General features: G+C 41.1%; 1 protein-coding gene across 5 annotated transcripts in view; it reads left to right on the forward strand.

Annotated features, from left to right (window-relative positions):
- Positions 1-27,127, forward strand: part of DMD (dystrophin) — a 2,360,554-nt gene that overhangs the window by 1,730,150 nt on the left and 603,277 nt on the right. For all 5 annotated transcript variants that reach the window (XM_066250305.1, XM_066250306.1, XM_066250308.1 and 2 more), the window contains one exon: positions 281-435. In XM_066250305.1, coding sequence (XP_066106402.1) covers positions 281-435 — 155 coding nt within the window. The remainder of the gene's footprint in view (positions 1-280; positions 436-27,127) is intronic.

Below are 27,127 nucleotides of genomic sequence, written 5' to 3' on the forward strand. Positions count from 1 at the left end.
AATGTGGTGGTTACCAGTGGAAAGGGTTTGGGGGAGGGAGGGAAGGGGAAAGGGGCCAAATACATGGTGACGGAAGATCTGCCTTTGGGTGGTGGGCACACGATGCAGTATACAGATGATGTAGCATAAGTTTTTTTTTTCCATTTTTTATAACAAGCATGTGTTATAAATGTGGTTTTTTTAAATTTAATGAATCATTTTTAGGAGGACAGAAAGGGAACTCCAATTAGAGGTTTCAGAGCAAACTGACGCCCATTCTCTTCCCCACACGTATCTGTAGCAGTTGGCCAAAGACCTCCGCCAGTGGAAGATAAATGTGGACGTGGCGAATGACTTGGCCCTGAAACTTCTCCGGGATTATTCCGCAGACGATACCAGAAAAGTCCACATGATAACAGAGAACATCAACGCCTCTTGGGCAAGCATTCAGAAAAGGTATGAACTACATTATTTCTAAAACTAGTGTGGGCTATAATGATAGCATGGTGATGCTGGGTGGGCAGTACAGATTTGTTTTCTCAATCTTGCTAATCCAGGCTTGGGAGGACCCAAGATGACAAATCTAATGAAACTCACAGGTTTGCCTAAGTCAGGGATCAGGAACCTATGGCTCGTGAGCCAGATGTGGCCCTTTTGATGGCTGTATCTGGCTTGCAGACAAATCTTTAATAAAAAAAAAATAATAACATTAAAAATATAATAAAACATTCTCATGTATTACAATCCATTCATTTCCTACCGCTCATGTTCATGGTTGCGGGTGGCTGGAGCCAATCACAGCTGTCCTCCGGGACGACACCAAATTTTTATTGGATAATGCGTAATGTACATGGGTCGTTGTGTGGCTCTCACGGAATTACATTTTAAAATATGTGGCGTTCATGGCTCTCTCAGCCAAAAAGGTTCCCGACCCCTGGCCTAAGTCCTCTTATTTTAAAGATAAAGGACCTAGTTATATAACATAATTTCCCTGCAGTAAGGAAGGTAGTCACATAACTAAAAGAGTACACAAAGCCAAAAGTACTGATTTGTAGCTAAAAGGACCATTCATCAGTCTACTTTGAGATTCTACCCAAGGAACCGTTGTTCTATGCCTTCATGGCACATGCTACCCCAACCTTAATCTGACAAGAAAGTCACTTTGGAGTTAGAGCTGTCCCTAATGTCATCACTCCACACACCCAATGGGAAAATCTGTGTCATGTAACATGACTCGTAGCTTCATTTCTCATTATACGTGTGTGGGAATGAACAGCTCTTAGAGATATCATCTCCCCAAACTAGGTCCTGTCTCTTTATCCACTCTCTTCACCCCTTGTGTTTACCTGTCATTAGCATTTATCCTAACTAGAAATAAAAAGATGAATTATATAACTAATTGTTCAATACTTGTTCTTCACATCAGTCTGAACTCCCTGAGGATGTAGGCTTTCTTGCTTGAAGATCCCGAACCAAGTGTTGGAATGGGGCAGCGGTAAATAGTGTTTGAATGATGACTCTCTTTGCATAATGAAGTAGTTCGTGCTACCCTGTTCATGCTAGGATAACTTAAGGATTATTGGGCACTCAGTTCTGTCCGAAAATGGGCAAAAATAGTACGTATACAATAATGAAAAAGACCACAGTGAAACATAAATGAGTTCCAGATGATGACATGAATTACTGAAAAAGTCAGGTGGCTTTTCATAAGAAGAGAAGGCCACCATCAAGGGACTTAAAAATAAATAAATAAATTTGCGCTAAGAGCAGAAACTTACAAGTAATGACCTATGGCTATATGGAAATTAAGAGACCAAGAGACCAAGTAGATCTTGAAATTGAGCTAGAGATTGAAGGGTGGAAACTACTGTGAAATAAATTAAAGCTGGTGACTCTAGGGGAACAGAGCAGCTCTAGTCCTGAATTCCAGGTGACCGTGGGAAAGATTCAACCTGAAGTTGGGCATTGTATTTTGAACTCTTATCAAAAGGATCCTGATGGGAAGAAGGCCTCCTTTTCCTTGGCAAAGTTTGGACTTCTGCTCCCAATACAGATCTGGTATCTGTTTGTTCATTTAAACAAGGGCCTGGTAGGCTCAGGAAGACATATTCATATGCAATTGATGGTTATCTTAGAGTCAATATTTAGATCTCAATGGGAAATACCTGCTATTCAAAGAGAAGCTTCTTGCCTGATCAGGCAGTGGCACAGTGGATAGAACGTTGGATTGGGATGCAGAGGACCCAGGTTCAAAACCCCGAGGTTGACGGCTTGAGCCAAAGGTCACTGGCTTAAGTGCAATGTCACTGGCTTGAGCAAGGAATCACTTGTCTTAGCTGTAGCCTCTTAGTCAAGGCACATGTGAGAAAGCAATCAATGAACAGCTAAGTTACCATGACAAAGAACTCATGTTTCTCATCTCTCTCCCTTCCTGTCTGTCCCTATCTGTCACTCTCTCTGACTTTCTCTGTCACACACACACACACACACACACACACACACACACACACACACAAAAGAGAAGCTTCTTTGGAAATGCAATAAGATCAGAAATTAATTTGGTGGATTTAAATACTGTAAACTAAGAAGGGACTAAAAAAAAGAAAAGCTCGTTCATGGAACAAAACTAGGGTCTCACGGGAGGTCTGTCTCACTGACACCCCCTCTCTGGCAGACCCCTCTCCACATTCTCACACTCCCTCAATCTCCGAGCAGCTCTTTCAGTTCTTATGATCACTTTATTAAGGTCTTTGGATTCCTCAGAAGAAGGGCTTCCAGTTTACATATTTTTTTTAACTGAGTGGAAGGGAGATAGACAGGCACCCTGACTTGGCAACCCCTGTCTTGGGACAATGCTCGAATCAACTGAGCTATTTTTAGCACCTGAGGCTGACATGGACCAACGAGCCATCCTCAGTGCCCTGGGGCTGATGCTTAAACCAATAGAGCCACTGACTATGAGAGGAGAAAAGAGAGAGAAAGGGGGGATGAGGGAGAGGAAGAGAAGCAGATGGTTGCCTATCATGTGTGCCTTGGCTGGGGATCAAACCTGGTATGTCCATATGCTGGGTCAGCGCTGAGCCAACTGGCCAGGGCTGTTTACATTTTTTTATTTGGTCCCTAAAAAGCTACCACTTGGATTATTATTTATTGAGTATATAGTTGATTATGTAGTTATTTCTGTAATGGGAAAAGTAAAATAAAATGTTAGAAGCCAGATTACATTTTTCACTGGCACATACAGAATGTGCAATTTGCCAAATTAATTTTGACTCATGCCTCTAAAGTTCTTTTTTATTCCTTTCTCTTATATACTCTGAAAACTCATCCACTGGTATATTTTCAATCTGCTGATGACTATCCATTTATACTATTTGCAGCCAAGAAGGATCTTTTGAGTTTCAAACCTGCATATCCTCCTGATTTCTTTCCATTTTAATGTCCCCAAGGAACTTCAAACCAAATAGGCCCAAGCTGAACTTATCCTTGCCCTCTTTCCACCTCTATCTCCAAATGCCATCTACTTCTCTTCAAAGGACCCCTCTCCAGTGAACCATACCACAGCCCATTCAATTATCCAGATCAGAAGTTCCTGCTTGACTCTTCCTTCATAACCTCGGAAGCTAAATGGTTACAAAACTATTTACTGCCTAAATAGCTTTCAAATGCAGTCCCTTCCCTTTGTCCCTATTCTTCGAATACCATGCCTTACCTAAATGACACCAATCATCTAACTGGTTTCCCTCCTTGTAGCCTCTAGTGGCCTATCCATTATTATTTGAAGAGAGTTGACACTTTGTTATTATTATTATTTTTTGACAGAGATAGAGATAGAGTCAGAGAGAGGGACAGATAGAAACAGACAGGAAGGGAGAGAGATGAGAAGCATCAGTTCTTCGTTGCAGCTCCTTAGTTGTTCGTTGATTGCTTTCTCATATGTGCCTTGACCAGGGGGGCTACAGCAGAGTGAGTGACCCCTTGCTCAAGCCAGTGACCCTAGGCTCAAGCCAGTGACCTTGGGTTTCAAGCCAGCGACCTTTGGGCTCAAACTAGTGACCATGGGGTCACATCTATGACTCCACGCTTAAGCCAGCGACCCCACACTCAAGCCATTGAGCCCATGTTCAAGCTGGATGAGCCCACGCTCAGTCAGGCGACCTCAGGGTTTCGAACCTGGGTCCTCCTCATTCCAGTCCAATACTCTATCCACTGCACCACCACCTGGTCAGGCCAGTTCACACTCCTTTAAATTACTTCATGGTCTTTCATAATTTGGCCTTTCTTTAAAACTCCAGCCTAATTTTCTACTTCTCTTCCATCCCCCCTTCCCCATCCCAACACAGTTAAGTTACAAGGAATTACTGTCATTTTCTCATAGCCATATTTTGTCTTCTCAATTACCTAATGACCAGGTCTCGGTGTAAATGCCAATTCTTCCCGGAAGCCTTCTCTGACCACCAACTGTCAAGCCCATGCTCTTTGGCCCCCCTAACATAGTGCTTATCTCACTGTTCTGGGTTAACTGTTTACTAGACTTATTCTCCTATGAGAACGTTATCTCTGTGAGGGTATGCACATTGGCTGCTTATCCACCACCTTGCCTAGCACTTAGCTTGGCACATCGTAACTATCCCCAAAACATTTTTTTTTTGTATTTTTCCGAAGCTAGAAACGGGGAGAGACAGTCAGACAGACTCCTGCATGCGCCCGACCGGGATCCACCCGGCATGCCCACCAGGGGGCGACGCTCTGCCCACCAGGGGGCGATGCTCTGCCCCTCCAGGGCATCGCTCTGCCGCTACCAGAGCCACTCCAGTGCCTGGTGCAGAGGCCAAGGAGCCATCCCCAGCGCCCGGGCCATCTTTGCTCCAGTGGAGCCTCAGCTGCGGGAGGGGAAGAGAGAGATAGAGAGGAAGGAGAGGTGGAGGGGTGGAGAAGCAGATGGGCGCTTCTCCTGTGTGCCCTGGCTGAGAATCGAACCCAGGACTTCTGCACGCCAGGCCTACACTCTACCACTGAGCCAACCAGCCAGAGCCCCAAAACATTTTTGATTAAACAGGTAAATGAACTAACAAAAAACAACTAACCAGAAATGCTTTGACTTGCCAATATCAACAGAGGAAAGATGTATCCATTAGGATGGCCTTGGTTTCAACTGCCAGAAAACCCAAGTTTAGTAACTTGCCTCATAGATATCTATTTGTCTTACTTAATGAGAAGTTCAGGGACAGGCAGATACTGATGGCTCCGTGGCTCAGCAATGTCATCCCTAAAGACTCCATGCTCTTCTTGGCATTTTTCTCGGAATGTGTGAATTCCAGCAAGCAGAAGAAGGGGGAGAGGCAGTGCTTATATCAGGAAAGCAACCGCATCCCGGAGTTTTAGAGCCGGAACTAGGTCCCAAAGGCACCTCTGACTCCTTGGACTTGGGATGGAGTCCTCAGAATGTCAAAGGGCATGTAAGAATAAAGTGATAAACTGGCAAGCTGTAGCTGGACAGCGCTAAGTGCCCTGGAGGGATAACCACTCAGAGTTTGGAGAAAATACAGTATATCCATGCAGCTCGTCTGTGCATGTACGTATGTTTATACAGTGTATGCACATAGGATTGGAGTAATAATGGGCCAGTGGGGCTTAGGGGATGTGCTATGAGGCCGGGAGAGCTGTATTCTCTATTAGCTAATGATACCTTTGCATTAGAAGTTCGCATTCTATGTTTGCTGTGTGTGTCAACTGCACAAATGCAACTTGGCTGCGGCTTCTCTTTACATTCTTATAAATCTTTTACTAGATAAATAAAGAACAAGAAAACTCTTTGTGTGACCTTTTGCAATTTGATTTTTTTTTTTTTTTTTTTTTCATTTTTCTGAAGCTGGAAACGGGGAGAGACAGTCAGACAGACTCCCGCATGCGCCCGACCGGGATCCACCCGGCACGCCCACCAGGGGCGGTGCTCTGCCCCCTAGGGGGGGGATGCTCTGCCCATCCTGGGCGTCGCCATATTGCGACCAGAGCCACTCTAGCGCCTGAGGCAGAGGCCACAGAGCCATGCCCAGCCCCCGGGCCATCTTTGCTCCAATGGAGCCTTGGCTGCGGGAGGGGAAGAGAGAGACAGAGAGGAAAGCGCGGCGGAGGGGTGGAGAAGCAAATGGGCGCTTCTCCTATGTGCCCTGGCCGGGAATCGAACCCGGGTCCTCCGCACGCTAGGCCGACGCTCTACCGCTGAGCCAACCGGCCAGGGCGCAATTTGATTTTTTTAATCCAAGATCTTGCCCAGCTGAACCCAGAAATGAAGTAACATCCTTCTCCTCCTCCTCCTCCTCCTCCTCCTCCTCCTCCTCCCCCTCCCCCTCCTTCTCCTCCTCCTCCTCCCCCTCCTTCCTCTCCCCCTCCCCTTCCTCCCCTCCCCCTCCCCCTCCTCCCCCTCCCCCTCCCCCTCCTCCCCCTCCCCCTCCCCCTCCCCCTCCCCCTCCCCCTCCCCCTCCCCCTCCTCCTCCTCCTCCTCCGACTTGTGCTGTCCAGGAGGGTAGCCAGTAGCCATAAGTGGCTATTGGAATGTGAATTCGTTATAATAAAATTGAAAATTTGTTGTCTCCATTTCAGTAGCCACCTAGTAAGTGCTCAGAGCCACATGCATCTATTGATTTCTCTGTTGGACAGAACAAAGCAGAAGGTTTCCATCATCACAGAAAATTGTAGACATTCTTGCTTTGGACCATCTTAATCTACATATACCTAAGTAGTTTAAGGCACATTTATAAAAGTTATATGCTATATTACTTCAAAAGGAGGTTTGCCAAATTTTGTAAATAAAAAGGAAATTCTCTATCATTCATAAATAAAAGAATAAGTTGTTTCTCAACTAAATTCTTTCGTTTAACAATTCAGATCAGAACAGAGATCATTGCTGTCACCAATGTAGGAAAATATTTTGTTTTAACAATACAGATCAGAACAGAGATTATCGTTGTAATTTGTGTGGGCAAATACTGTATTTTGATTTCCTGACCCAATTCCATATAGAGTGCATATTAACTTATAAAGGCCTCTGCAAGTTCACTCCTTGATCTTTAATCTCTGTGAACAGATATGAATTGGTGAATAAAGTAATATTAGATGTGATAGTACAAATTATTGTGAGACTTCCCCTTTCTTGGTTTCCAGAATGATAATACCTTGTAATTCTCCTGTTTCTCTAGCAAATAGAATTAAGTGAAAAGTGCTTGGGACAATGGCTAGCACATAGAAAGAGCTCAGTATATGTCATCTGTCCTAAACAGCCTACGAATCCATTCACTCACTCAATGAATGCTTTGATGCTAGGTCTTTTCTTGTTAGTAGGTATACAGTGGTGAAAATTCCTACTTTCATTAAGTTCATATTCTGGGAAGGTGAAATTGGGAGACACGCCATAACAGATGAAATAGTGAAATGTGTGGTGTAGCAGATCATGATAAAGAGGGAAAGGAGTTGAGAAGAGAGAGACAGATGTGGAAGAGATGTGTTATTTTAACATGGTAGTTAAGAAAAGACTCACTGAAAGGGTTACATTTAAGCAAAACCTAAAGAACCTGAGTATGTGAGCCATGTCAGGGAAGGTGTCCCGAGGAAGGAATATGCTTGGCAAATTGGAGGAACCTTAAGGAGACCAGTGTGACAGAAAAGGGGCAACAGACGGAGTGTAGTAGAGAACAAGTTCAGAGAGGTAATGCGATCTGATTAAACTGGGCCCTATGGGCCTCTGTAAGGACTTTTGCTTTTACTTTGAATGACGTGGGAGTGACTGGAAAGTTTTGAGCAGAGAAATGGCATGTTTTGACTAACCTAGCCCCTCTGTTACTATAAACTGAAAGGAAGCAGTGAAACCATTAGGGGCTGTTGTCATCATTCAGTCAAGAGATGACTGCTTTAGACCAGAATAGGAGCAGTGAATGTGAGAAGATGTGGCTATATTTCATTATATTTTGAGGATAGAACATAAAAGGTTTTATAATGGACTGGATTTAGGTGTGAAAGAGTCAAAGGAGTCTACAGTTTTTAGACTAAGCAACTGGAAAGTGGGGGACCCATTTCTCATTTACTGAAGTGGGGTGGACTTCAAAAGCAACATATTTTGAGAAGATGTCAACTTGTTCCATTTGAAATGCCTATTATGCATCCAGATGAGATATGGAGTAGATAGCTGGGTATAAAAGCTTAAGTGCTGGGGCAGATGGTAGTGACTTAAGATACCAATTTGAGAATTTTAGCAATAATCAACATAGGCTCTCTTTACTGTATACAACACTTAAATGTTGGTGTTACATTTTTTAATTCTCTTTTTTTTTCTCTATAGATATTTTGAGTACCTTCATTTACTTTAACCACCATTAAGACTTGACCCATTTTTATTTTTATCTTACATCTTTCTTCTGATCTCCAGAACTGTACTTATAGCTACTTACGATACATCTCCATCTGAACATCCTACAGGCTCCGCAGTGTTGAAAATAGAATGCATTATATGCCTCTAAAGCAATGCTAGGCTTCCTGTTTTCAGTTTAGTTTGCTAATTTTATTGTCTCTAAAACTGGAAACCCAAGATTTACCTTCCACTTTTACTCCTCTCTTTTCTACTCTGTTGGTACATGTATTAAATTGGCTTCTAAATTCTGAACTCTACTTCAAATATAGCTCTAGAACCTATTCTCTTTTCTTTATTTCTATTGTCACTTCATCATAAAGCTTCTGCGTATTTGGCCTGAGAGCATCATTTCTCTGTGCTCCTAGGCATTGAATCCTATGGTCTTCATACTGGCCCCAGAGGTATTTTCTTTCTTTCTTTTTAGTTTTAGAGATGGTGGGGACAGATGAGGACAGACAGACAGGAAGGGAGAGAGATGAGAAGCATCAATTCTTTGTTGCAGTACCTTAGTTGTTCACTGATTGCTTTCTCATATGTGCCTCAATGGGGGGTACAGCTGAGTGAGTGACCCCTTGCTCAAGCCAGTGAGTCTATGAACCATGGGGTCGTGTCTATGATCCCACACTCAAGCCAGCGACCCCACACTCAAGCTGGTGAGCCTGTGCTCAAGCCACATGAGCCCACACTTAAGCCAGCAACCTCAGGGTTTTGAACCTAGATCTTCAATGTCCCAGGCTGATGCTCTATCCACTGCGCGACCACCTGGTCAGGCCCCAGAGGTAATTTTCTTGAAGTTAATCTTGTTTTCCTTTGTTTTTAGTACTTTTTATCCCCTCCGGAAACCTGATGGATGTTAGGTACATATGTAATATATTCCCAAAAGCATAACAATGTTTTTCTGAAAATATAATCAAATGTAGCAATAGGTTTCAAGCAGACAATTCTACCATACATCATCTCTACATTGCATATGTGCACACCACCCAAAGTCAGATATTTCTGAAACCAACCTAATTTTATTAAGCAATATCACCCCAATAGCTTTAATTTAAAAATAAATAAATGAATTTGATTTTTCCCTAGGGAAGAAAAGCAAGCAGCAATCACAAATTTTTGTTTGTCAGTTTGTTTGTTTAGCAGAGGAACAGGCAGATGAACTGCATTAAAGAGTTTAATGCTCTGTCCACAAGTGCTGTCCTTTCTCAAAACATATTTGGAATTTCTTTTCTGGGACTACCTAGGAACTATTTTATCATCTTCAGATGACAGGTGTATTATTGTATTAGCCACACCTTGTGTTTGCTCAAAAATTGTCCTCAATAATTGTTTGCGAATTGAATGAAACAATCAGATGATGGTACTAAGTGGCTTTGAACTAATTCCCAAACTGGACAGAATGATGATCCGCTCCTGCCCAGGAAGCTGTGTAAAAAATGCAATAAGATGCTAACGGGATGTTGATTTAAAATGCCACCTCTTATGAAGTCAGGGACTGCTTATGATAAATTTGTAGCATGTTATAGTCCTAAATATGAAAGCTACAAATAACCTTAAAGCCACCAGCTCAAACTAATCAATTTAGAGTAGCCTATTTTTAATCCCTCTCACACAAAATATACCGTCTATTCCATGGTAAGGACTAAAAGGATGTGGTGCATTAAAAAACACAATCCGCTAGGAGCTCCTTTAGATACGCTTCTTTTGGCAGCACGAGGACGTTTCTTTTGGCTCTTCAAGGGAAAGTTATAAATATGATTCTAAGACACTCCCTTTATACTGCTGAGAGCTGGTATTCCCAACTGATTATACAGCATAAGGATTCTACCCACCTCACAATAAAATAATGTAATACCTGGGCCACGGAGTGTCATTAACAATACAGAGCTAAAAAGTTCACGGTGGTAACTGCCTGCTTCCTTTTATGTCATCTCCTTCAGAGTAATTAGACTGTTTCTAGCTTGCAGGAGTTGCACGTAAAGAGAGACATCTTGAACCATATCACTAGTAATTTACTGGTGTAGAAAATTACTGGTGACGTAGTAAGTGGCCATTTTCATTCTCACCTAGTCCTGTGGTTCTGAACCAGGCTTACCACCCCACCACAATATATGCTTAGGAATGCCCCTATGTATAATTTATCTATGAAGAGACTCTAAAGTTAGCCTGAGCCACGGTGGTGCAGTGGCTAAAATGTCAACCTGGAAGGCTGAGGTCACTGGGTCAGCTCCTTAAGCTAGCCCGGTCAAGGCACATACGAGAGGTAACGGCTACGGGTTGATGCTTCCCGCTCCTCCCCCCCTTCCTCTCTGTCCTCTCTCTGAAATCAATTAACAAAATCTTTTAAAAAAAGACTCTAGCCTGGCCAGGTGGTGGCGCAGTGAATAGAGCGTCGGACTGGGATGCGGAAGGACCCAGGTTCGAGACCCCGAGGTTGCCAGCTTGAGCGTGGGCTCATCTGGCTTGAGCTAAGAAAAAAAGCTCACCAGCTTGGACCCAAGGTCGCTGGCTCCAGCAAGGGGTTACTCGGTCTGCTGAAGGCCCGCGGTCAAGACACATATGAGAAAGCAATCAATGAACAACTAAGGAGTCCCAACGAAAAACTGATGATTGATGCTTCTCATCTCTCTCCGTTCCTGTCTGTCTGTCCCTATCTATCCCTCTCTCTGACTCTCTCTCTGTCCCTGTAAAAAAATAATAAATAAAAATTTAAAAAAAGACTCTAAAATTAAAGAAAACTTGTAATAGTTTCTTGAAGAGAAATTGTAGGACATAAACCTTTCTTTTCTTCATTTCTAAAGTTAATATTGTGGTATCTAAAATTAAAACAAAAGAGAAAAAATTTTCCTTACTTGGTTAAATTGAACAATTAATGTTAGCAACAACATCTACTATATTATTTTTTAGTTATATTTATATTTTTATTTTCTTTGCATCACTATCATTCTCAAAAAAAGGTCTTTAAAATGGTAAAAAAAAATATGAATTAGCCAGCTTATTTTTTAAAAGATGAGTTATTTTGACAAATATCTGTAATCATCATTTGACTTTTCGTTTTATTTGTTCATTTCTAACAGTCACATAGTTTAAAGCTCTTCTGGTTTTATTCAGTTTATAATAGGGATTTTTTTTTTGTCAAATCCTTAGTTCAATTGCAGTTCTTATTTTTAAAAACTATGCATGATATATGTATAGATGTCAATAAGTTTTGTGAAAATTAATCTTTTATATCCCCCCAAAGGGGGGCATTTAAGCAGTTCTACCTAGTGGTCAACAGCAGCTGTTTGTAGCCCCCTTTTACGAGTTGGGAACCCTGATACTATCCCTGGCAAATTGAATCAAAGAGCCTGGCTCAGGCCCTTTATTTGCATGGAGTGTTTTTAGATATATTTTTTTAAGTGAGGGGAGGGGAGATGGGAAGAGAGACTCCCGCATGCACTCCGACCTTGATCCACCCAGCAACCCCTGTCTGGGGTGGGTGCGCAAATGAACCAATTTATCCTCAGTGCCTCAGGCTGACATGCTTGGACCAACCCAGCTATCCTCAGCACCCAGGGCCAATGCTGGAACCAACCGAGCCACTGGCTGCAGGAGGGGAAAAGGGAGAGAATGGGGAAGGGAAGGGGGAGAAGCAGATGATTGCTTCTCCTATGTGCCCTGACCAGGGATCTAACCTCGGATGTCCATATGCCCAGCCGATGCTCTAGCCACTGAAACAAGCTGCCAGGGCCGCATTTTCAGATTCTTACGCCAAACAGGATCTGAACTCCGGCAGCCATTACCTACTTCCCATCCCAAGCCTAACAACCTCGTATCTTCAGCCCTGCACACACTCTGGGTGTCTGGCCATTTCTGACCCACAGAGCTACTTATCTTGTTTCTGAGTCCGGATTGTACTTTCTTTACTTTCTACTTTTATATTTTATATACCATTGTTCTGTGTTTAGAACTTTCTTCTATATTTTGCAATAATTTTTCCTAGAATAAAGTAATACATATTGTAGAATTTTCTTTTAATTTAGATATAATCACAGTTAACATTTCTTTAACTGTCCTTTCCTACTTTTTTGTAAATACATAGTTTGCTTATTTTTATTTTATTTCCAATTTATTAATAGTTGAAAGTACTTTCAGATAGTTTTATTTTAATTCCTACTACATTTTCATTAGTAAGGTAATGTGCAAGTATCATTTTTTTAGCAAAACTAATATGTATGAAGGGAAGTACTTCCTTGAGGTAGTTCATGTGGTGACTTATTAAATAGCCAGAAACAAAAGCCATTGCCTCATGCCTCCAGCCACTGATTTATGTATGCTCTGACCACTCTGCCTAGCATCAGTTTTCACCCAAAGAGATGAAAACTATGTAAATTAGCCAGAAATCAATTTCCTGTTCAAAGCAGTGGTTGCATGTTTTAAATATCTTTCTTTTTTTTTTTTTTTTTTTTTTTTTTTTTTTTTTTTTTTTTTGCGCTTTCGCATGCATGAGAGAGAGAAAGATAGGCTGAGATAGGAAAGGAAAGAGATAAGCATCAACTCATAGTTGCAGCACTTTTGTTATTCATTGATTGCTTTCTCATATGTGCCTTGACTGGGGGGCTCCAGCTGAGTCAGTGACCTTTTTTTTTCTGAAATGAGAAGCAGGGAGACAGAGAGACCCCCGCATGCACCCGACTGGGATCCACCCGGCATGCCCACTAGAGCGCGATGCTCTGCCCATCTGGGGTGTTGCTCCATTGCAACTGAGCCATTCTAGCGCCTGAGGAGGAGGCCATAGAGCCATCCTCAGTGCTCGGGCCAACTTCGCTCCAAAGGAGTCTTGGCTGCAGGAGGGGAAGAGAGAGATAGAGAGAAAGGAGGGGGAGGGGTGAAGAAGCAGATGAGCACTTCTCCTGTGTGCCCTGGGCGAGAATCAAACCTGGGACTTTCACATGCCAGGCCGACGCTCTACCATGGAGCCAACCAGCCAAGGCTGCCAGTGACCTCTTACTCAAGCCAGTGACCCCTTGCTCAAGCCAGTGACCTTTGGGCTCAAGCTAGTGACCACTGGGTCATGTCTATGATCCCATGCTTAAGCCAGTGGTGTGTGCTCAAACTGGTGAGCCTGTACTCAAGCCAGCGACCCCACACTCAAGCCGGTGACCTCGGGTTTTTGAACCTGGGTCCTTAGCATCCCAGTTCGATGCTTATCCACCGTGCCACCACTGATCAGGCTAAATATTTTCTAACATTCAGCTTTGCATCCCTAATATAACACTCATTATATCACTCTCAGTACAGTTCGTGTCTCCATGCTAAAGAGCATTTAAAGCAGATTAGACAGACCTAATCCAAGCTCCTTTAGAGAGTATCACCTACATTGCATAGGTTTATGGCTACACCCACAATTCCTAAGAAGGTATGGTTTCCTTTTATATTGTAAGTATTTTAGATCAACATTCTGAAATTGAGTTAGCTACTAAACACGAACTTTATCACAAGCCCTTTTTAAAAAAAGATTTTAATGAAATAAAACCCCCATAATAATGACCAACTATACTTTTCATCCTGAGACAAATTAGGTGAATAATAATCATGACTTCAAGCTTATTTATAATTGTCATAGGGTTTTGATGCTGAGATATGATCTATATATTAATTTGTTCTATGTAACTTGTGCCTAAAGTGTCCTCAAAATAGAAATGCTAAAATGACATTATTCTTTTTAGCTGTGAGGATAGCTGTTGACTTCTACCAAAAGCCAGCATTCCAAACCAAAATCTATGACTCTGAGGCCCGTGCTGTCCCCGTTGCTCTTTAATGGTTACATATCAACTTGGAAAGAGATTCTGGCAGCTGTTCACAGTAATCTAATCTCATCTCTGTCCCTTTCAATATTTTCATCAGTGACTTGGATGAAGATGTAGATAGCATTCTTATCAAATTTGCCAATGACACAAAGCGGGAAGAAATAGCAAATACAGCAGACAAGAGTATCAGGAGCCAAAAAGATTTCAACAAATTGGAGTGGTAGGCTGCATATCGAAAGGTGAAACATAAATATCAGGGGCTGTACTTGAGAGCAAAAGAAAAGTAAAATAAAAACAAAATCCAACTGACTTAGCCTGGGTTTCCCGGAAACGGGGAGAGAAAACTCCCTAAGGGGGAGAGTTGTGTGAAGAAAGTGGGTTGAGGAGTGTTTCCATGAGAGCCATTAGTAAGCGTGTGGGAGGGGCAGGACTGGGCGGAGAGAGAAGCCCATGTGCAGGGAGTCTAAGCCTCAGCAGCTTCTCAGAGGAGCTCTGAAACGTGCAAGATCCTTCAGAGATGGCCTGGGCTGAGGCAAGGGGGCTGGCTCTTCGAGCCAGTTATTGGTTCTCGGTCACCCTGTGGGAGAGGACAACCTTCGGGATCAAGTTGCCTGCAGCAGAAGACAATTTGCAGTGAGAGAAACAGCTGTGAGCTGCTAGCAGCCAACAGTCACAGCAGCTAGGCTAGGGCGCGGGGCCTTGGCAGAGCATCAATGTGTTTATGACCCGAGTGCTACTCAAAGTGTGGTCCTTGGATTTAGCAGCATTGGTAGCACCTGGGAGCTTGTGAAAAATGCAAACCCACGGGTCCCACCCCAGCTTACTAAGTCAGAGTCTCTCGAGATGGGGCCCAGAAAAAAAAATATTTTAAAATTTTTTATGCATTTATTTTTAGAGGAAGAGAGAGAGAGAGAGAGAGAGAGAGAGAGACTTATTTGTTATTCCACTTATTCATGCCGTCATTGGTTGATTCTTTTGTGTGTCCTGATGAGGGATCAAACCTGTAACTTCGGCATGTTGGAGCAAAGCTCTAACCAACTGAGCTACCCGACCAGGGTCCCCAGAAAACTTTTAACATGCTTTCTGGTCTGCAAGTCATCCCTATGCATATTAAAGTTTGAGACCTGCTGCACTTCACCAACCCAAATCATACAAAATGGGAGGTAATGTAGGTAGTTTATTGATGATAACATCTCCCTCCTTCCTTCCCCCCCTTCCTTCCTCTCTTCCTCCCTCCCTTTCCCTCTTTCTCTCTCTTCTCTCTCTCTCATACACGCACACACATATATATACATACACACACTGCAATAGAGCAATAGAAAATAAAAGCTATGGGGATATTAGTCTGGATAAATTTGAGAATGTAATCCAGTCCTAAGAATTTATATTTTAACTTACTGGAGAAATGGATTTTGTGATAGAGCTGTCCAAAGATGAAACAGGCTGCCTTGCGAGGTTGCAGATGCCTTAAAACAACAGGTTGGGTAACGTCTTGGGATAAAAATTTCAGGAATCAAGTGGACACCTGATTCTACCATCCTCATATAGTATTTCTAAAGTAGTTTGTTTTTTTCCAATTGAGGTTCTGTCAGATCTAGTTCCATCATATTTTAATAAATGTTACTTCAAGAAATGGTAAAAAATAATTTGATCATAGGCCAAGTAAAGCTAAACAAATATCTTTTCTGTAGAATTAATGACTTTTTATTATAACATATGCTTTGTGAATAAACAAAGCATGTGTGTTTGGGTGAGGAGAAAGGGATAGACTTACATAGCATATCATTTCTAAAACTTGACCATGAAACCACTTTGTCAAGAAGAATCTTACATGATGCTAGGTATCTGGTTCAATAATCAGTACTCAGTAAGCATTTATAAAATTAATAGCATGGTATCTAGTCTACGTACTGCATGGGGGTCATTTCACTGGGAGTTATCAGAATAGTGATCTTAAACACCGTTAGCTCATCTCTACTTGGGCATATGCCTATAAATTGGCCGTCTAATCAAGGGAGGTTGTGTTATTTACTTTTGATTTGACTGGGATAGCTTTTCTAGTATTCCCTTGGGACTATTATTCTCACCTCATATTCTGTTAGAAGTTAAGGGACTTTTTCTGAGAATATTGAAAGATAGATAGATAGATAGATAGATAGATAGATAGATAGATGGATGAGTGGGAGAATGAGAGAGTAGGGGGCTAGGAGAGAGAGAAAGAAGAAGAGGAGGATGAGGAGGAGGATGACAACAGAGAGCGGGGACTCATACTGAATCTTTGTTTTTCTGAGACTCTCCACGGTGATGATGCAGGGGAAATCATTTATAAGTCATAGAAGAAATTTAGAATATCTTTAGAAAAAAAATCTGTATTTTAGTAGATAACAATAAACAATACAATCTATTTTGATTGCTGGGATTTTTTTCTTTCCTGAAACAAAAACTTGATTAACCCTCCTTGATGCTCTGTCTTCATCAATATTTTAATAGCGTGGGGCTACTCCTCTGTTTTTTTTTGTCCCCACACAGAACATATAATTCAAAGCCTTCTAATGATTACATTTGGCCTAATTGTTTGGTTGCTGCTGGTGACAAAAAAACAAAATGTATCCTGACAGGTAGGCAATTCTACATAGAAGTCCAGCCAAGTACTTGGTGTGTGTGTGTGTGTGTGTGTGTGTGTGTATGTGTGTATGTGTGCGTGTGTGTGTGAATCAGCCTCCAAATACTTCTCATGTAGAGTGGCCAGCTGGCCGGTTGGTCTACTTTTTTTTTTTTTTTTTTTTGTATTTTTCCAAAGCTGGAAATGGGGAGGTAGTCAGACAGACTCCTGCATCCGCCCGACCGGGATCCACCCAGCATGCCCACCAGGGGGCGATGCTCTGCCCATCTTGGGGCATCACTCTGCCGCAATCAGAGCCATTCTAGAGCCTGAGGCAGAGGTTATGGAGCCATCCTCAGCGCCCAGGCCAACTTTGCTCCAATGGAGCCTTGGCTGCAGGAGGGGAAGAGAGAGACAGAGAGGAAGGAGAGGGGGAGGGGTGGAGAAGCAGATGGGCGCTTCTCCTGTGTGCCCTGGCTGGAATCGAACCTGGAACTTCTGCACGCCAGGCCGACGCTCTACCACTGAGCAAACTGGCCAGGGCCCGGTTGGTCTACTTTGATGAGAGTGCAGGACTCTTCAGTAGAACAGTCTAGGAAACCAGAGTTGAAACTCAAAGTTTTAGCAGGATTTCTCAGACTCTTTTGCAAACCAGTGGCTTGGGACTCCTTCTTAACTACAAGTCCTTAATTGATAGGGTAGGGCATCTTGCTCAAGCTGACTTCCACTTTCTCTTAAGCAGCAGGTGGGTAGACATCTTTACAATTCACTAGCCCGCGTTCCAAATGAATGTAACGGTTTACAGGTCTGAGTTAACCTTTTCTGAACATGCTGCTGATTTCAGTATCAAAATATTTATAACTCAGGTGAAGAAATTGAAGCACAGAGAATCTGTGCTATTTCCAAGATGGGAATCCCAGCTTTATTGTAATTGTGATACAGAGATTTTTGTATCTGAAGAAAAGAAATTCTTTTTCTTTTCCTTATATTTATATTGCAGCATCATTTAAATGGTATTAGGTTCTCTAATTTTTTGAGAATGTTCTCATGAAGGGTGATTTGTTAGTTTTTAATTGTATTTCAAATAGTTGTATTAAATAGCTGTTTTTTACCTTTGCCAGTATCATTAAAGTGACTTGCTCCAAGAGGGCATCTTATGCAAGTATTTGCCATTCTTGCTTTCTGTAAAAGCAAGTTTTCCTCTGCCTTCTTTATCTGTATCTTAAAGTTTTGCCAAATTTTGTTTTTGAAAATGGGTTGTCTCTTAGAGTTGTACGCCTCTAACTTTGAAAGAAAATACCATCTCAAACAGTGAGAGTTATATGTGCGCTACTCTGATTGCTACATAATAGAATTGAGATGAAAATACTGATATTGATGTACATTTGCCATTTTCTCATTAATTGATTCAGTAAAAATTAAGTGCTCACTCTTTCCCATGTACTACAGTAGGTGCTGGAAGTGCACACAATTCTCCTGAATGTGTATTCCACTCACAAATCAAAATGCAGTTTTATTCATTCTAATACCAAGGCTACTGCAATACTTTTATTTTGATCCCATGAGTTTTTCATGAAGATTAAAATAATTGCACCTGTGTTACATGTTGCAAGTCCTAAGAGCAGCTTTAAAAATATATACTGCTCACAAAAATTAAGGGATATTTTATAGCTTCATATTCATTTTCAAATATCCCCTAATTTTTTGTGAGCAGTAGACATCGCAGGAAAGACTTGATCAGGTGGGGAGAATCACAGTGTTCATATTTTCATATGAAAAACAGAACTGCCTGACCAGGTGGTAATGCAGTGGATAGAACGTCGGACTGGGATGCTGAGGACCCAGGTTCGAGACCCCGAGGTCGCCAGCTTGAGCGTGGGCTCATCTGGTTTGAGCAAAGCTCACCAGCTTGGACCCAAGGTCGCTGGCTTGAGCAAGGGGTTACTTGGTCTGCTGAAGGCCCGCAGTCAAGGCACATATGAGAAAGCAATCAGTGAACAACTAAGATGTCACAATGAAAAACTGATGATTGATGCTTCTCATCTCTTTCCATTGCTGTCTGTCTGTCCCTATCTATCCTTCTCTCTGACTCCCTCTCTGTCTCTGTAAAAAAAAAAAAAGAAAAAAAAAAGAAAGAAAAAAAGAAAGAAAAATCAGAACTATTTGTGCCTATCAAAAACACTCAGGGTTTACAGTTTATATGATGAACTCATACTGCACCTATAGAAAAAATATCATTGTTTTTCTCTAAAAGAATTAAAGCTACTTAACATTAAACTAATTTTTAAACTTAGTCCCAGGATCTCGTTATAGAATGGTCCAAAGGTTATAAAGAAGAAATGGAAAGGCGACAGAAGATGGTCTGCCTTTGGGTGGAGCGCACACAGTGCACTGTACAAATCACGCCATTGTAGAGCTTGACACCTGAAACCTATACGATTTCATTAACCAGTGTCACCCCATTCAGTTTCATAAATTTAGGAAATGGAAAAAGAAGAAAATACAGTTTATTCACAAATCATTGTTCTCTACTGATACCATTTTTTTTTAAGTTTTTAAAAAATGATTTAGTTATTTTAGAGAGAGGGGAAGAGAAAAAGAAGGAGACAGGAACATAGGTCTGCTCCTATATGTGCCTTGACCGGGGATTGAACCGGTAACCTCTGCGCCTCAGGACGAGGATCTAACCAACTGAGCTATCCAGGCAGGACACTGACACCATTTATTGAGGAAAGAAAGTGCGTGAGTGACATGCGCAGTGGTTTCAAAGAGAGTCAGGAAAGAGAAGTAAACTCTGACCATGGTTTTTGTCATCACTGCAGGGAAAAGGGAAAAAGAAGAGCTATGTTTAACTTCTCGTTGCTTGGGGACCCAGTGATATCCTAAGTAATGACTGGAACATGTTTTAAGTGAAATTCAACAATTTGATTTACACCAAGAGGAGAACAGATAGCTCAAACTCGGAAGCGTAGTCATTCCTCATTGCATCCATCTGCCTGAGGTGCACTGCCTCATCCTCTGTCAGTTAAGCTTTCTGAGATGGTCTTCAAGGAGATTCTCAAAGGAAATGTCCTTACCCTGCTTTATTTCTTTGTGCTCATAGAACTCATAGACCAAAATAAGGACTGGATAAAAAAAAATTAAGTCCCATTTTGTGGCTAGAAACACAATTCATTACTGTGCCATTGTGAAAATAAATAGGGAACTGACTGGCTGAACAGGTGGTGATGCAGTGAGTAGAGAGTTGACCTCAGATGCTGAGGACCCGGGTTCAAAACTCCAAGGTCACCAGATTAAGCATGGGCTCAGCAGCTTGAGCAAAGGGTTGCCAGTTTGAGCCCAAGGGTCGCTGGCTTGAGCAAGAAGTCACTAGCTCAGCTGGAGCCCCCCCAGTCAAGGCGCGTATGAGAAAGCAATCAGTGAACAGCTTAACTGATGCAACTATGAGTTGATGCTTCTCATTTGTCTCCCTTCCTGTCTGTCTCTGTCTCTTGCAAAAAAATGAGGAATTGACCAAATTGTTCAGTGATCTACTTGGATGGCATTTTTAAGTGTTCTGCCATTATCAGTGTTCTCACTGGCACATTGAAACCAAGTAAACATATTAATTGGTTAATCATTAAGGGTTATTTAAATGACAAAATCTAAATAACATATTTTATTTTGAAAATTTATGCCAGCACAAGAATGAGCCAGGTGGTTTACAACTTAGTATCCATAATTCAAAGTAAATAGTTGTCACTCAAACGATTTCTAATTGAGTTTTCTTATGACTCGTGTGTGCTAGAATTTGGGAAAACTCCCTTAGGTGATATGAGAGAGTATAAAATTAAATATGTGATTTTATCACTAGAGCTCATATCTGATTATTTTTACCAAACATTGCTGTTTATATTAATTTCACAGCACTCATAGAAGTAGACTTTGAGGTTTTAAAAAATATGAATGTATACTCCTTTTCTGGATACTTTTAAAGAATATTGGCATGCATAAGGAGTTTTTATTTTTCTAAGGGTCAAAAAAAATCTTCAAAGATTTAATTACTCTGACAACAGAAAGTGGGAACTTTGTTTTCAGAAGGAGAACAAAGCCTATGGAAATGTTGCTTATAATATTTAGATTGTTGAGAAATTCTAAAGGGAAATGACATCAATTAATTCATTGAGGAGCATTAATATCTTTTGTGTTTTTTTTTCTGAAGCTGGAAACGGGGAGAGACAGACAGACTCCCGCATGCGCCCGACCGGGATCCACCCGGCACGCCCACCAGGGGCAACGCTCTGCCCACCAGGGGGCGATGCTCTGCCCACCAGGGGGCGATGCTCTGCCCATCCTGGGCATCGCCATGTTGCGACTAGAGCCACTCTAGCGCCTGAGGCAGAGGCCACAGAGCCATCCCCAGCGCCCGGGCCATCTTTGCTCCAGTGGAGCCTTGGCTGCGGGAGGGGAAGAGAGAGACAGAGAGGAAGGCGCGGCGGAGGGGTGGAGAAGCAAATGGGCGCTTCTCCTGTGTGCCCTGGCCGGGAATTGAACCCGGATCCTCCGCACGCTAGGCTGACGCTCTACTGCTGAGCCAACCGGCCAGGGCGCATTAACATCTTTTTATTCAATAATATATATCATGAAAGTTTGGGGCAAAATTAATTTAGATTATGGTATATATACATATAATAAATGAATATTTGAGGGGTTTTAATGTTTATTTTATTGATTTTAGAGAAAGAAAGAGAGAGACAAGAACATCAATCTGTCCCTGTATGTGCCCTGACTGGGGATCGAACCCGCAACCTCTGCACTTTTTTGGACAATGTTCTAACCAACTGAGCTCTCTGGCCAGGGCATGAATATTCATATATTTTAACAGTCTTGACTTCTTCCCTGCACAATGATTAAAACTTACATGAGGAACCAGACTTTAAAATCTACCCTAAGTCCCACATAAATATAACTGTACTATAAGAAAAACAAATATTTTTTTTCTTTAGGTATATCCAAAAATTAAGGATATTCATAATGTGGTGTCTTAGAAGAAATGTTCAGCTTCCGCTTGGAGGTGAATAAGTATGCTTGAGGAAAATAAAACTCAGAGAAACATCGCCCCTCCTGTGCCTCCTCTCTGATTTGTCATTTATGTCTCCTGTACTCCTGTGCCCACCTTTGCCTGTCTTATTCATTTTTATCTCCACCTCAGCCTCCATGTGCTTCTCTAGTACTTTCGGCCTTTGCTTTCTTCCCATGGGCTCTCACTCTGTCAGGTACTATATACCTATCCCTGCGCACGCATTCCTCCATCACCGATGGCTATGAAATGCCTGGTAACTCAGGTCCCCCCAGAATCGTTCTGTTTTTCCAGTTCTCCTCTCCTCAGTATTTTTCCTACTTCTAGACTCCTGTCTCATCTGTATGTTTCTTTCTTCCGATTCTGTACTGTTACACGTTTACAAAATGGCAAATAAAGGCCCTGTTTCCTGAGCAAATCTTTAGCACAGCCATCTGGAACGCTGCCATGAAGCAGGGCTAACTTGCCATTGTTCATTTTTCTCATAGTGTGAGCACACCTCTTTGATCTGGGTTGAAAGATATCATCATTGAGGAAACAAAAGGCACAAAAATTTCCTGGATTATTTTTCTCCTAGAAATATAGGCAGAAATTATTTCAAACCACATGCATACAACGATACTTTTGTCAAATGTACACAGTGTTCTCATCTCAGCACCTTATTAGAACTGTATTCCTTAGGAACCTGACAACTACTCACTTTTTGTTTTCAAATAATATGTACCTATCTATTAATTGCATATTACTCTTTCTTTCTTGAGAGAGAGAGAAAGAGAGAGACAGGAAGGGAGAGAGATGAGAAGCATCAGCTCGTAGTTGCAGCACTTTTTAGTTGTCCATTGATTGCTTCTGATAACATGCTTTGACGGGGTTGGGGGGTTCCAGCTGAACCAGTGACCCCTTGCTCAAGCCAGCGAGTGACCTTGGGCTCAAGCTAGCGACCATGGGGTTTGGAACATGGGACCTCAGCGTCCCTGGTTGACACTCTGTCCACTGCATCACCACCAGTCAGGTGCATATTATTTTTAATACATCTTTAACATAAAAGACTCCCTTCTGAAAGCTCTCATTTGGGAAATAAGTTGTAAAAATGTTCACATTATAGGCTTATTTTCCCTTTTTGGTCCAAACTCTATTTAAGCTTTGCGTGTGTGTGTGTGTGTGTATATATATATATAAAATATATATTAAATATATATGAATATATATTTTATATATATAAAATATATATTATATAAAAATATATATAAAATATATATATTATATATATAATATATATAAAATATATATAAAATATATATTTTAATATATAAAAATATATAAAATAAATATATTTAATATATAAAAATATATTAAAATAATATATATATTAAAATAATATATATTATTAATAACAAAAATGCTTACATTTGTTTCATTTCTGTCCAAACAGGTTAGCCAGAGTTAGCTGAAGTGAAAATAAAACATTATTGTATAAGTTAGAAAGTTGATTTGCTACTTCCATCATGTTCGCTGCCTTTCACAACAGCGAAATTGTAAATGTAAACTTATTCCCTGGAAGATGAGCAGGGCTGCAATTTTCAACTAATTGGGAGAAGCAGCCCTGAGTCGAGCAGTGTCAGGCTGATTTGAGTCTTAAGATATGATGATGATTATTGTGTCAAATGTAATCAAGAATGTGGGCTCGGAACTGACTAAAGGGCTGGCTGTTTTTAATTCAGGTTCGTATATGAAATAGACCTCTTGCTCACTGGAAGTCGCAGCTGGCTCTAAAGGAGAGCAATTTTTAAAATACGATTTAGTTCTCTGTGGAGGTGTCGGAACAGGGATTGGATGCACAGGGGGGAAATATCCTCATTCTCTCCTTTAAAAAAAAATCTATTTTCAGTGTAATATGCTTCTTCTTGAAATTTCCCTGTAACACTCTTATCAATGGTTTTCAACCTTCTCAGATCAAATGTCACCCCCTTTCTTTTCTTATAACAAATGCTTTGTAACATTCTCTTTACTATTGTAAACCAAACTCCGTGAAAAATACACCCAACCTATAGACAACTTTAAAAAGAGGCCCTGACTTTAACTTTAAAGGGAAATGTGAGTCATTTACAATAAAAGTATATATATTTCAGTATGCAGTTATTCAGTCAGGATCAAACTAGAACACAAGTGATGTTTGGGATGATTGTACTATGAACGCAACATCAACAAATGCAGAGTGACACCAGTGTTTCCAACGTGCTGAACAAAGCTTGGCAAAATTCTTAACAACACACAGTACAATTTTCCTTGGAGTTTCATGGCAGTTGCATTTCTAAAGAATTCTATGTGTATTAAAACTTTGACATAAGTATTTTGTGTTTGCATGTAAAACCAAGTAAAGTTCTAGGTTCAGGCATTCATAAACAGGATTTCTCCCTAGATGAGTGTCGAGTGAGATGTTCAGATGTGCATGGGACTTGGACAGTTCTTCATTTTGTGCAACGTCCACCATCTCTAGCCTCTCCTCGTGAAATGCCAGCAGCACTATTCAATAACTGTTAGTTAAGTGTCCTCCTTCAGTATCCAGACAACTTCTGCTGTGTGGTCTGCTAAATTTAGTTAAATATTTTTCCCAACAAGAACTGAGCTGTGGATCAGTGAAATCATATTCTCTGAGCACCCAACCTATTTCTTGGTGAAACAGTTGCCATTTTTTCAAGGCTGACTGAAATGAACAAACATTTAACAGCTGCTAGATTGTCTACAGTCTTTTAAAATTCTATGATTATCACTGCAGTTATGATCTGTTCTCATCACCTTTATTGAATGACATGGTCTCTTCAAAATGGTGATGATGACATCCCTCCCATAGATATATTAATTGCCTTCTAACTAGGTCTAGACAGTTAAAGTCTATATAAACATCACAGGAGATAGTGTAACTCCCGAAGACATTTAAAATGATAAATGCTACTTAGATGGAACTTATAAGAGAAATATGAACCCATTTCTTAAAAAGATCGACCATATAATTTAGCAAAGCAAACACAGGTACATATAAAGAGATAAATAAAACCCATAGTATCTATAAGTTTGAGGCAAAAGTAATTTTGTTTTGCACTGGAGAAATTTTAGATTGGAAGGTAAGCAAATGGCAGCAGTCTATTTGCATTTCATCAGGGCATTGACAAAGTCTTTTAGTATATTCTGGTGAATAAGGTGGAGAAATTCTGGGTAGATACTGTAAGTTGGAGAAATAATGGCTAGATACAAGGTAAACTGGATGGTTAGGAGGTTGATGAATAGATCAGTGTCAAATAGTGAAGGAAGGTTTTTGGTGCTGTACCACAAGGTTCTGTTCTCTTCCATAACACATTGAAAAATTTGACAGGATATGAGTGGAACTACAGAAACGATGTCCATTCAAATGTGTGGGTGATACAAAGCAGGGAGGGCAGGAGTCCATTGGGTGACTGAGTCGAATGGGTGCCTTGACAGGATGACTTATCAAACCCTTCCAGTACATGATCTCTTTGGGCCAAGAGCAAACTTACAGGCAATCAAGAAATTTGTCAAAGTAGTGGATTAATTTTGACAGATGTTGTTTGTTATGCCCTCTGTTTTATTTATTTATCTTTGCAATGTACATAAACTACATTGAGTTAACATGTTTTGTAGGAGTGCGTTTCAGAATTTCAAAAGAAAATAGGTTTTTGAACAATGAAGGCACTGCAATGAAGAATTGAAGCTTCTCATCTCTCCCTTTCTGTCTGTCCTTGTCTGTCTCTCTGTCTCTCTCTCTTGCTAAAAAAATAAAAATAAAATAAAAGGGAAAAAAACAAAATAGGTTTTCATGTAAGGGTAGTAGAAATGTAGTCATTGGCAGTTATATGAAGTATATAACCCAGGGAGGTAGTCTACCACTTCACTTTCACTGCTGTGACAAAACCTGATGAAAGGTACAAGCTCCAAAAGACTTAATATCCATGCTTCTACAAAGCAAAACACAGTTTTTGTCACAGAATTGCTTATTCTCCTTTTCAAATATTTTAGTTATAACTGAACAGTAGTCTAATATAATCAGTTTTCTATAACAAAGATAATATCTTCAAATTATTGCGAAGGTTCAACTAAAATAATGTATGTGAAAATAATGTTTTAACTTTAAAATTCTCTGCAAATAGAGATAGTTCACATCAAGAACTAATTTTGGTTTGTAAGTTTTTTAAGAACAAGGGGCTGTGTCAGAAGACAAGTCTCAACAAATTGAACATGACTCAAATTCTATTAAGCATCTGCTCTGACCATAATGGTATGAAACTAGAAATCAATCACACAAAAAACAAACTCAAAAACACACAAAGACATATAAGCCAAATAGCATGTTACTAAACATGAATGGATTAACAAATGAGATCAAGGAACAAATCAGAAGATACCTTGAAATAAATGAAAATGAGGCCCTGGCCGGTTGGCTCAGTGGTAGAGCGTCGGCCTGGCATGCAGAAGTCCCGGGTTCGATTCCCGGCCAGGGCACACAGGAGAAGCACCCATCTGCTTCTCCACCCCCGCCTTCCTCTCTGTCTCTCTCTTCCCCTCCTGCAGCCGAGGCTCCACTGGAGCAAAGATGGCTCGGGCGCTGGGGATGGCTCCTTGGCCTCTGCCCCAGGCGCTAGAGTGGCTCTGGTCGCAACAGAGTGACCCCCCGGAGGGGCAGAGCATCGCCCCCTGGTGGGCAGAGCGTCGCCCCCTGGTGGGCGTGCAGGGTGGATCCCGGTCGAGCGCATGCGAGAGTCTGCCTGACTGTCTCTCCCCGTTTCCGGCTTCAGAAAAAAAAAAGAAAAGAAAAAAAAAGAAATAAATGAAAATGAGAAACCAGCACCCCAAATCTGTGGGACACAGTGAAAGCAACCCTAAGAAGGAAGTCCACTGCTCTTCAGCATACCTCAAAAAACAAAGAAAAATCTCAAATAAGCAATCTAACTTTACACTTTAAGCAACTAGCAAAAGAACAACAAGCAAAGCCCAACGTGAATAGAACAAAGGAAATCATAAAGGTCAGAGGAGAAATAAATGAAATTGAGTCTAACAATACAAAAAAAAATCAATGAAGCTGTTTCTTTAGTGAGAGAAATAAAATTTTAAAACCTTTCACCAGACTTATGAAGAAAAAAAGAGAGGACCCACATAAAAGAAATCAGACATGAAAGAGAAGTAGCCACTGACACCACAGAAATACAAAGGATTATAAGAAAATATTATGAACAACTATATGCCAACAAATTTGACAATCTGGATGGGACAGAGCAATTCCTAGA

The sequence above is a fragment of the Saccopteryx bilineata genome, chromosome X, assembly GCF_036850765.1.
Source record: "Saccopteryx bilineata isolate mSacBil1 chromosome X, mSacBil1_pri_phased_curated, whole genome shotgun sequence".
Lineage (NCBI taxonomy): Eukaryota > Metazoa > Chordata > Mammalia > Chiroptera > Emballonuridae > Saccopteryx > Saccopteryx bilineata.